Genomic DNA, 12,873 nt, shown 5'->3' on the forward strand with positions numbered 1-12,873 from the left:
ACAGCAAGAGCAGGACAATATAATTCCGACAAAAAACCAAGCTTTGAGTTCTTGTCTCCTGGCAGCTGCTGTTTTAGAATACCTTGTTTCTAGACCCGTTCATTGTTTATTTTGAGAAACCAACATTTGACAAAAAAAAAACACTTCCAAGCTCACATCTGTTTGCAGTCATGCAAAGATCATCCGGACGTTTGTTTTTTGAAGGCTGAAGTAGCTTGAAAGATATCACTAAAAACTAGACCAAGCTCCCTTCCTTTGCTTGAAGGACTGTCCCGTAACACCAGGGTTGCTCTCCCTGGGACACCTTGCCATATGGCCTTTGTTGTTTTGTTCTATTTTATTTGTCTTGTTGAGAAGACAAAGGAAAGGGTCTATCATTCACCAACACCATGATAAAGTCAGAAGCCATCACAAACATTTCCACAAACATCACTGAATATCGCAATCTTCCTTTACAGCATGGAGAGTTTTGGAACAAACAATTGGTGCGAATCGATGAGAACACAGTATTATACTTTGTTTGACATCTCAAGAAGTGGGGTTTCCACTGACACGTTTTCTTACTTTAGCTAAGACAATGATATGAAGATTATCTAAGTTCTTGGCAGTGGTAGGTGGTCTCGGGCTACGCCACAGATACTAAAACCTTCAATATACTTCTTGGAAAAGATTCATATCCATCATAACATCATGGAACAATATCAAGAACAAATGAACTGTTTTTTTTCCTCATTTTTTTTCTTCCATGAGAAGATAATTTTCTTAATGGTGATTCTTTGATGACAAGAACATGCATCCTACAACCTGCAAGTTTTCAATGATGGCATGAGATAAGGATCTAGTGTACCGATGTCGGTGAGAAATCATGTGGCCCAAAGAAGATTGGGTTTAAACTTGTACACACTGAGGTAGGTGAGGAGAGTGACATTTTGTGTGGCAAGGGAAGGGTAGCTTAGGTGGTTCTGGATTTAGAAGCTGTGGAGATAACACAGAGAAATGGCATGATCATCGCGGTGCTGTCGACAATGAACATCATGAACTGGTAAAATTGGCGTCGACAGGCTTAAAACGCAGGCATGCATCATGACCAGTTACTACTGATTTATCATAGTCCATGGAAATTTCAGCATGGAACAATTCAGTGTTTATTTCTTCATCAAAAAGTATTAAAAAAGATATTTAGATTTTGAAGAAATAAACAATATAGAAACGATACTTAATGGAACAAAATGTAATTTAAGGGGAAGCTTTTCATGAGATTTTCTACAACATAGAATCTGGAGGAATGTGTTTTAGGGACCTTTAACACTTCTGTGAGAAAAATTTGGGGGGCCTTAATGTTGAATTCCAGCATGAGCTTTTATCCGTGGTTTGTGATGGACTGCCTTCATCAGCAATTTCTGAAGGACAATTTTTAAGCTGTTGAATTTTATCTGACATTTATTACCAATTTTCACTACCCACCGCAATAAATCGGCCAGAAGAATTGCAATGAAATATAAAGGATGGGCGCTTTAAAAATATATCCTCGACATCCATCAAGATTCATCGACGTTTGATATCCTCCCGGGACTTCAACATCTTTGATTCTTTCTTGGCTATTTCCTCTTTTCCTTTCAAGTTTAGTCCTTGTCAAGGCAAGCCTTTCCTCTTTAATTGTTTTTCAAGCAAGTTTAAGAGAAAGCGATTGTAGCATGTTCCATTATGTAAATCTTTGACCACTTTTTCATTAATGAGAATGATGATGTCGATAGGATCTTTTTAAAATTGGAGACTTCAAACTGGTTAATCACAAGAAGAAAAACATTACCAACCACAAATATGGTGTGTACTCTGATCCTCTTAAATCATGAACAGCATGGCCACATAATATCCTTCCTCTCTTCATAAATAATCTACTTTCTGCTGATCTTATTAAGGATTCTGTCAGAACTCCAATGCAGAACAAAAATTGTCAAATAATATCTTTTGCACATATTTTGCATTAGAGATTCCATGAAGCATCCCGACGTTCAGTATAAATTGCATGACTGTAAATGTCAAAATCTGTTTTGAATTCTAGTCAAGCAGTAAAAGAGTGGAGTTTCTGAAGCATGGAGAAGCACAGATTAACAAGCTAAAAACATTAAGCGGTAACAATTCATTGTACAAAGATAATTAGAGATCAACATTTATCTGTTAGCTTCTTAAAAGATCAAACGAAATTAAACTGAATTGAAATACTAACAATATGTTGTCTACTTTGGCTGGACACAACACATCTTCCTTTCAACTTGGTCTATCCAGCATCAGAATAGTCTGTGTGAACAAAAAAAACTACACTGGTGAAAGCTAAACTTCTTGTACTCCTACACCTGATGTTAAAAAGGCCTTGTATAGTTGTATCTGTCCCACATTCATGTTTCCCCAAAACTGCAAGAAATGGCTCTCTTTTTAGCCTTCATCTAGATTGTCCTCCGTGCGACTTTCCAGGAATCAAAATCCGAAGAACCCAATCTCAGTTGCTCTCTCCTTTTCAAACATCTCAAAATATTGATATATGATAGTCACAGAAAGTAGTATCCCCGTTCCAGAACCAATTGCTCCCATGAAATCTGCAAGAACCGTCAAGGCACCGATGCACATGCCCCCAAATGCTGCAGCAGTTGGAATGTAGCGGTTCAACTCCTTCTGTAGATTGGACTCCCTATGACCAGGCATCACCATTTGTTGTTCCTAAAACAAAACAATAAAAGTTAAAATAAAATGTCATTGTCAAATGATCAGCATAGATAAGGTGAAAATTTCCAAATAAAAGAGTAGAAGTTAAGAAAACACCTATGCAGTAATAGATTTTCAGGTGAACAAGAATTACTTTGTGACTCATAAACTGGTTCTTGTATGATGCAACTAGGGGGAATAAAGAGCATAATTGTTCTATTTATCCTCACGACATGATCTGGACTATGGGGCTATGTACTGGTCATGGACCTTATCTAGCTTCAAGAATGAAATTCACAGTGAGACCATAAGAGTTTTGTATGAATGCACCGAACAGGTCAGAATTGCATATGCAAGGTATAAAATTATAATTATAGGATTGAACCTGCTGTCTCATTACATGCTTATGAAGAGAAAAAAAGAAAGACCACTTGTGAGCCGAAGGTCTATTGCAAGACCCACACAGACCACCACCAAACTATGAACAGATAAGCAAGTTTAAGGGCTCAAAGAGGAAGCACGAGATTCCAGCCTTGTTATGGGCATGTCTATGGTGAACTTGAGGTGCAAGGCATGCCCATCTACAACCCAAGTTCCTTGCCTACCACAAGAGAATGTAACTCATCCAGCTACTCCAGATGCGTATCTTATGAGCACCTCAGAAAGGTGCCTAGGCCAAAAAGCACGCCTTCAAGATTGTTTATGTGGTTTGCATGCGTATGTGTCTCTATGAGTGTGTTTTAAGTGAGTGTATTTAGGGTGTATGTGTGTGTTGAAGAGGGGGGGGGGTGTGGAGGAACAATAAATTATTACTTTTTTGCATTGTATTTCTATTATTTTTGACATCAAATATATTTACTTGATGAATTTATTACTTATATGAGTGAGAATAGACAATAAATGTTAAATATTTGATAAAATATCTAACAATTCTAAAAATAACAATACTCAAATTGAAGATCCCCACCATTGAGTTTGATCTACACCTTCAAGAATTGGTGGACATTAGAAAATCATATATTTTTAGGGATCTTTAACATACATATCAAGTAAAAATAAAAATAGCATTAATTGCATTAATGGGCTAAAATCGATCCAGTAGGATCACCCTACTAGATGTGGACCACTATAGCCACTATAGGTAGGTCTAGGCAAAATCTAGGAGCGAGATCTGCTATATTGTAAAGCTAAGTTGCATGTCAAACTTCTAAAGATCCTAACTTGCTCATATGATATCTGAACGATATGCTCTTTTTTCTAAATCAGAAAACTCTTCAAGATCTACAATATGACGTTAAAGATATTGGAATAGCTAGTATTCAAGTGCCAAATTCCATCATTTGGGCCTTGAAACAGGTCAATCAAAGTGAAAATTTTTCATTATGGGAGAAACTTTATCCAAACATATCTCTCAATCCAGAAAGAATTAAGCAAGGTAGCTAAAGACAAAATTGATGTGGAAGTTGATATAGGATTTTAGATTTTCTATGGTCATTTCCATTAATCATGTCTATTTTGGAAAAGTTGTAATCTCTTTTAACTGAAAAAGGAATTCAACCTGGACTATTAAAGGGCAGATCTCACTAGTATAAATAAAGATTTTGTCGTTTAATTTTATCATCACTGGTGAAAAAAAGGAACCTAGACCCTACTTTGCCTATTTTCCTATTATATAATATGCTTTTAAGAGATTTGAGAGCAAATTCCTTCTTTTTCCCGAATCAGATCAAAAATATATTATAGACCATATTAATTGATTGCCCACTTCATTAATCATGATTTCATTAATGCATTTTGATGACCCAATCATAGCAAAATGTGGTACCATGCTATTAAAATCGTTCATTGTTCTTAGGTTAAAGGCTACAAAGCACATGAATTTTGATTTCTAGGCATTTTTTCATAATATAGATCATTTTAAGGGTGCACTTGTCTAAAATGTTTTTATATATGTATATGAACACACACAGATACATATGTATATATACATATATATACATATATACATACATATATATATATATATATATGTATATATATATTGCACCATACTTTGCTAAGGTTCTCCTCACTTAGAGCCTTGTACCTAGATCTGAGATATCTTAATGTTTTGCACCTTGTGCATCTAAGTTGTCAAGCTGCCTCTTGAATATTGATATGATGGTTCCCAACCACCCGTGTTGAGTAGTCTACTCTGAGGTCTTGCACAGGTAGTGCATACCAGAACTAGAGCAAGAAATCCAGTTGATAATAAAGGCATTCAGGCATCTCAACTCGGAGCTTCAAGACAAGTTTTATGATCATTTCAAGCTTAACGCCAACATGGCAGATTATCAGGACCCCAAGGTGGAGTTTGGTGTTTATAGCGTGTTTTGAAACTAGTGCAAGCTCTTACTGCTCTTTAACAAACAAGGTAGGTGCCGTACTGCTCTTCAAAATTAAGCTTAGAGTACACACCTTAAAGCAAGATAGTTATCATAGAAAAGAACAAAGACTCCCAAACACTTGCATTGCTTGGGTCTTGGATTCCCTAACTTAGAACTTGAATGGCTACAAATGAGAAAATCTTTACCTAGTATAGACTTGCTGACTACACAAAGACATTAGGACATAGTAGAAAGCTTTCATCAGTTAGACCACAGATCTCTAGAAACTTCTAAACTGTTCTATATTTCTGTTATATTAACCTTATAAATGAGGAGTCTGAAGTATCTAAAATCCCCAACAAAACCTCCGACCATCTAATAACATACAGTCACAAGTTGTAGTGAACGAAAGATGAAGCAAGTCAACCCAGATATAAAACAACACCCTTTTTTTTGAGTTGGCAGATGTAGCTAACGCTATGAAAATCTTATGATATGCCCTGAAGAATTAGTAAAAAGAAAGACCAATACTGTTTAATAATTTCAGAAGACATAAGTGTTCTGAAAACAGTATTATTTGCAAAAAAAGAAGACAAAAACTGAACATTTGTCATTACATTAGGCATGACCGTATCCATACACTTTTTATAAAGAAAAATTAACACAAATATAAATGACAAAAGAGATAAGATGAACCTTGAGCTGTTTAGCCACATCTCATGCTGATGATCCAGAAACCTCTATCCACGTCTTTGAGAAAAGCGCACAAGATAACAGCATAAAAACTATATAGAAGAGAGCATGGAATGGATTGGCAGCCATATCTGCCAGGCTATAGAGCACAATTTTCAGCCAAGAAGGTAATAATTAGTGAAGGATTAAAAAAAACTGACCAACAAATGTTGATGAATACAGAATAGTTTAGTGAAAGTAAGCTAACAAGACCTAATCAAACAAGAGCTTAGGTCGGTACACCAACATGAACAGAAATAACACTGGAATAATAGACAAACTGCATAATCACCTTGATGGTGCTGTCACGTAGTAAGCAAGACCACCTACAGGGATGGATTGACCTCCTGAATATTCTGATTGCTGCCACTTTCCCAGCAGATTTACAAAAAAATTTCCACTGTACCTCCTGTACAGCAACTGCAGTGAAAGAGTTAAAACCTTTTGGAGGTAAAGAAAATTTGAAAGTGCCATATCTCATACCTGGGAAATGAAGTAGAGATTGGAAACAAGTGCCAATTGTAAGATGATGGGCATGTTAGAGGTGTAAAATAGCTTGATAGGGTAGGAGCCCTGTTGACCCCGGGCATTCTTCGATCTCACAGGTAGAACAATACGAAAACCTTGGAAAAAGATTACAATAAGAAAGACCAAAACTGTAGCAAGCAGGTTTGTCACATTTGGAAGATTCTGATGGTAGAAAGCCTCATGAAGAGCTCGGACCTTGTCTGTTCGAGTTATCAATAAATGGAACAAAGCAATAACAGCACCTTCAAATTCAGCACCTCTTCCACTGTTAATAGTAGTGGGGCTGAATGCCTTCCAGATAATGTTTTCACTACAAAGACAATGTGAATTGGTTTATCAACATCTAAGCTTGTGTATTAATTTAAGGCAAAAAATAGAGATAGAAAAGCAATTAACTCACCAGATGTTGGTTGCTATAAATAAAGAAATACCAGATCCAAGACCATATCCTTTCTGAAGAAGTTCATCTAAGCAAATGACAATGATGCCAGCAAAGCAAAGTTGTAGGATTATGAGTATAGCATTTCCTGCACCAAGTTGACTGACACTGCCATACATCCCAGACAGAACATATGCAACTGCCTCACCAACGGCGATTAAGATGCCCAGTAAATTCTGTGCGCCATTTCTGTGAAAACGACAATACATAAATACCAGCCTTTGGGGAGGAGGAAGACATTTATTGCTCTAGAGTAAATTTAACAACCTTTTACACAATAATGAATGCAGAAGGCATGCATTCGTGGCTAATCTCGGTCTCCTGTATTTTAGGTCCCTTTTCAAGCAAAGGTAGGACAATTAATGGTGAAAAGACATGGAACAGCATATCTCCACCAAACAACATGCCAGATTGCTGGTCTAATCCTAACGGGAATCAAAGCGATGACCACATCATCTATGTTCCCTCTTGTTATCTAATGAACATCACATTTATACAAGGTTTTAAGTAACAGTGGCATGGCGGGGCATCCCACCATCCCGAGTTTGAGACAAGACGAGTTGGGAAATGGATTTGAGATGGTATGGGATATCTCCCATCTTTATTATTATTATACAAGACTTCCCAATCCATGGAAAAATCAAGACAGCCCTGTCCCATGGTACTTAAAACCTTGCCTTTGTATAAGCCTTGTGCCCGTCCTTCCTCAAAGATCTGAATATAAGATGCAATAATCCACACTAACTTGTCAATACATAATCTTAATAACATATTCTTCTACAATAGAGTTGTTTTACCACCTCTTCAGCAACACATGTAAATGACTGGAAGTAAAACATCGAATACAAATACTTTATTTCCATAAGGTCAAATCATAATTCCTCAACTATACACCGAATATTCTTTGAACCTGAAGCTTGCATAAACATAATTTTATTCATATATGTTGATAAACTTCCATAAAAACAATAACATGATAAGAAAGTATTTATCAAGCCATCTCATATGACCATCAACTATTCAAAAATGAATCCAGATACTAATATGAGATTCAATGACATTTTCATAATTGAAGAGCAGCACATCTCATGTTTATATAGGTATACTAGGAAAAGTTGGTATTTGTGTAGCTTTCAGCTTGCCATATTACTTAAGTTGTCCATGTGTTAACACTCCATATTATACGTCCTTGTACATAAATGCAGGATGTCTCTATAGAGCTCACATTACAGTCTACATAACATGAGCAGAAAAAATAACAAATTAGTTATCAGTTTTTTTGTCATAAGGGAAAAGGATCATGATAGCAGAATACCGCATTATTGAAAACATACTATGCAAGCAACATTCATCCCTCATTGCAAAAGCAAATAAAATAAATGGAAAGACATCAACCTTCACACAAGAAAAAAGTTACACAGGATAGTAAATAATTTTCTTCAAAGGCATCATCTTTTATACAAGTAAAAAGTTTTAGAGGATAGTGAATAATTTTCCTCAAATGATGTTAACCCAGCATCATTAAGTGTGTGTTCCAGTTTGAGCAAGCAGTACTTACAGTAGAACACGATCCTCTCTTACGCTGTTGTCAACTTCAATAATCTTTGATCCTGTCAACAGTTGCATCACCAATCCTGAAGTAACAATAGGAGTAATTCCCAGCTCCATAACTGTCCCCCTATTCGATGCAAGGATAACACGCATCCAGTAGAAGGGGTCGGCACCTGTTGTTGAGTGAATGCCATAAAGTGGCAGCTGACTGCAGACCAGAAAGATGAAAAGAGATATTACAGTGTAGATCACTTTCTCCCGAAATGGAATTCTCCGATCAGCATTCTGTACCTCGGGCAAAATCGCCAAAAATGGTCTGACAAGATGCAGCACTCTGAACCCTCCCGTCATTTTCCTGCTTCCAGATCAGAGTAGCCAACTATTTAATTCACCACTCTTTGAATTTAGATAAATTTTGCATTCATCATTTAACAAGGGGTAGAGGAATTAGCCTTAAAACAGATTAGAATCCACATTCTCATTTTTCATTTGATATGAATTCGGATACCTATATTAAATGAATGCTGTAATTTGTGTCTATATTTATTTTAAACAGATGGAGACATGAACCAGAAATAAACAATATGGATATAAATTGGGTAGTTGAACTTTACAGGTAAAATATTGTTTCACTTTATGTTTTCTTATTTCCGAAAAAAGTATACAAGCTTTCCAATAAAAAGCAGCATCTATTTAATTACATGACTATTGTAGTGATCCCGATAATTTTGCTTAAATACACATTTTGAGTTAAAAAGTTGACTGTCAAGGATGCAATCCACCAAATTAAAGATGTCCCGTATGGAAAGAAAATTAACTTGAAAATATGTTGATGCTATAACCTCTTTCATTTTGGAGTTTAGAAGAGTTGCATGAGAACACATACGGTTGAAAATGGATTTGGAAGTTTACATAGATATTGGGTATCTGTCTAATGTCCCTATCCTATTTTCTTTGATGGATCCAACTATGAATACAGATTTAGTTGGATGCTAAAATTTGCATGTGTATCCAGATAACTTCAGATAAGAAAACTGATCCAGAAGGTTACCATTCAATCCTTCACCCCTCGATGAACTGCAATAAAGTTCCATTCAGCAGAATTTCATGGTTTGAAATTGTTTTGTACCTACAAGAACGAAAATTGCAATGTTGCATTGGTATAACTTGAACTTTCTACGAACCCCATTCCATAAACTCATCTATTTCATATTAAGATGGCATATAGTTCCGATCTAGAAGCACCTCAACACTACATGATGAAGAGATATAATCAAAAGGAAGAAATTTGATTGAAAGAAGAAGAGAAACAGCAAGATTTCTCAAGCAGAAGACAAGCACGGGAAACACATTTTTCCACAAAACCACGAGGAATCAAGAACCGGACCAATTCAGATCTAGGGCTACCCCGCGAAGCTATCAGACCGCGGATTTAAGATAAAATATAAGAAGAATCAATCAAAATATTCCATGCACAAAAAAAAAAAAAAACTTTTTTTAACGTCAAAATTCGACTTTTTGTTTGGAAAAGGCTGTCATACCTCCAGATACGATTAGATCCGAAGATCGAATAGCAGGAGAGGATCCCGCGAAGAACCTTAGCGGAACCGAGAGCGAATTCTTCCCTCTCTCCACTTCCTTGGCCTCAAAGGGTTCGAAATGAGAGAATGCGAAGAGAGGGAGGGAGTCGAGATGGACCCGGCCGGCTCGCGCTTTCCGGTGTCTTCCACGACGCTTCAGCCAGTAAATAAGAAACACGTGGCTCAAAGTAGCCAGCCAATCTCGTCGGACTATGATAACCCGGTGAATCCGGTGGCCCATCCAGTCTCATACTTTATGCGTGCCCGTTGGGTTGGACTTCCCGGCCAGTTTAGGAGAAGATGAGATAAACAAACGTTGTTGTTGTTGTTTCCTTTTCTTTTTCTTTTTTTTTTTTCATCAGCACTGCCATACAAATCGAAGGACAAAATACTAGAGGTAAAAAAACAGATACAGAGCAGATCCATAGAATATCTCTAGAATAAACAAACGTTTTTAGAATGCAAGAATAACCATGCAATGCGTTAGTAACTCTACTCACTCTAGATATGCTGAGACTAGACTTGAGCTTATGGGGCTGTTCACTGCTAATCTAGGATAGCCAGACCTTAACTCATAGGATTTTCTGATATTTTCTGATCTTGTTTTCTCAAATTAAAAATGATTTATTGATTATTTTCATTCAACTTAAATAATAATAGATAAGGTAGCATTGAAATGTTCCAAATCGCCATCTACTGTGACAACAATAGTCGAGTTAACATTAGGTTGGGAGTTGGGGATATGTTTTGATGCCCTAGGTAATGTTGCTGTTTTCTAGGGTAACATCCCCAACCAAAGAAAAAAAAAAGCTTATGGATATGTTTGGTTATCATAAGTGGGTAGCAAAAATTATCTCAGAAATTCTATAAATGTCTTAATTGTTGCATGTTCTTCACAAAAGAAGTGCATATAGTTAAAAGGTAAAATAAATTGAGAAGATTTCAATACAAATTGAGAATGCTTCCCTCTCTTTCTCTCATAGATAGGCAGAAGAAGTTACCTCCATCAAGAAAACAGAAAACTATCGTCCAGACTTTTTTAATGCCAGCAATAGAACATGGAGAATCAAGCCTTGTGACTTTGTAATCATGGATTATGAATTTTTAGGGCATAATATTTTTTTCTCTTTAAAGAAAAAAAAAAGAAGAGTAATTTCTTTCCAAGTAGAACTACGAAGATGGTCGTTCCTAGAACTTTGTGGAGCTTGCATATGGGGAAGGAGAGGGTAGAAGGAAAGCCACCAGAGTAAGATGAAGATGCATGAAACAAATTGTTTTGGTTGCCCAATTGAAAAGAAAAATATTTTATTTATATCAATAGTACATAGCTATCTTTGCATTAGATGATCACATGGTGTGCTATCAAGCATAGAAAACAATGTGCGCCTTCCTAGCTTCCAAACATTATGTTGGACAACGTTTGCCGCCCTCCAAAAAATTACATACAATTTTATGCATAACCATTTCCAATCTTTTTACAATAATAAAATTTTAAAAATAAAATATTTTTATTTTGGCTGCTTGAAGATGGAGAACAATAGGTTTTCTATTAAAAAAATTCTTTCCAAATAGGAATAAGAAAATGTAATCTCCTAGAAGTATTATGAAAATTAAGCAAGTGGAAGGAGTCGATAGAAGAGTCATGGAGGCATGGGGTGAAGATGACGATAAAATTATTTTTCTCTAAATGGTACATTACCTAGTTTACATTGGACGATCCCATGACACGACATCAAGCATGGAAAAGCTAAGCAAAATTTACCAAAAATTCTTTGCGATGCTTACAAAAATTAAATAAAATTTCTATGCACAGCTGCAACTAGTTCAGAAAAACATCATCCTCCAAATAGGTTTTCTTATTTTTCCGGCAAAGAAGTACCATTCTTGGATCACATTTGTGAGGATTAAAGCATTGCTCAAAACCATCACAAATGGTATATTGGAAAGCATTCTCTTTTGGGAAAAAAAAATAAACAGCAAACTCAAACACTTAAGAAATATATATATTATATATTGAAAATAATAACATTGCACAAGGGAGAGGAAGCACTGCCCCTCCCTCCCCAGCCCCAAAAAGGCTAAGAACAGGACAAATTCTTATTATAAAGCACTCGGAATCTCTTTGAATGCGACTGTAAATAAATTAAATTAAATCTCTGTATATATATCTCCTATCGCTTTCATTTCATCAAACCTAAACCTAGGTTTGTGAGCTAGCTGAAAAAAGAGGCTTTTTCTCCAATGGCCATCCCGGAAACCCTTTATGAGTGGCGGTACCACCTCCTCACCGCCGCCCTGGGCATCGCCGCCGCCGTCGGCATACTGCATATCCTCCCCAGTTTCCTAACCATCCTTGGCTTTTTCGCTCCCCTACTGATGTCCACTGCCCTAGTCCTCTGGACCGTTCCGATCATAGCCCGCTACTCGCAGAAGCCGCCAGAAGCCGCCGCCGGCGTGGTAGGCCGCGACATGCTGGACTTCGTGGCCGCCGGCCACGAGGAGCTGCCGCTGCTGATGCCGGAGGAGCTTGCGCCGCCGCCGCTTCTGCTCGACCAAAGGCCGCCGCCACTGATGCCGGTGGAGGAGATTGCGCCGCCGCAGCCCCCGATGAAGGAGAGGCCTCCGCCTCCTCCGGTGAAGGAGACGCCGCCACTGCCGCCTCCGGTGAAGGAGATGCCGCCTCCGCCGTCCGATGAGGCGGCGAAGCACCCGGAATCCCTGTAGAAACTTGTTCCAGCTGCACCGCCTGAGCGTTTTAATGTGACCCGGCCCGTCTCCGTGGCGGGATTGGATTAGATATCATCGGCGGAGCACCGGATCCGACAGGCGTCCCTGGGTGTGTCTTCCGGGGTAGTTAAAATAATCTGTGGCCTTTTGGATGTATTTTCTGTACGGAATAGACAGGGTCACAGGGGTTATTCAGAAAAGATTTAAGAAAAAAAATGTTGTAGATCTCAGACATCGGAATACAAGGATA

General features: G+C 37.5%; 1 protein-coding gene across 1 annotated transcript; it reads right to left on the reverse strand.

Moving 5' to 3' along the window:
• Positions 1–2,117: 2,117 nt before the first annotated feature.
• Positions 2,118–9,982, reverse strand: LOC120111124 (protein transport protein Sec61 subunit alpha-like). Its single transcript, XM_039127635.1, has 8 exons — positions 9,858–9,982; positions 9,368–9,445; positions 8,324–8,671; positions 6,727–6,954; positions 6,282–6,636; positions 6,091–6,218; positions 5,763–5,898; positions 2,118–2,715 (listed from the first exon to the last, which is right to left on the reverse strand). The coding sequence occupies exons 3-7, from the start codon at positions 8,665–8,667 to the stop codon at positions 5,784–5,786; spliced, it is 1,170 nt and encodes a 389-aa protein (XP_038983563.1). The 5' UTR covers positions 8,668–8,671; positions 9,368–9,445; positions 9,858–9,982; the 3' UTR covers positions 2,118–2,715; positions 5,763–5,783.
• Positions 9,983–12,873: the final 2,891 nt, after the last annotated feature.

Source organism: Phoenix dactylifera, chromosome 6, assembly GCF_009389715.1.
Source record: "Phoenix dactylifera cultivar Barhee BC4 chromosome 6, palm_55x_up_171113_PBpolish2nd_filt_p, whole genome shotgun sequence".
Taxonomy (NCBI): Eukaryota; Viridiplantae; Streptophyta; class Magnoliopsida; order Arecales; family Arecaceae; genus Phoenix; species Phoenix dactylifera.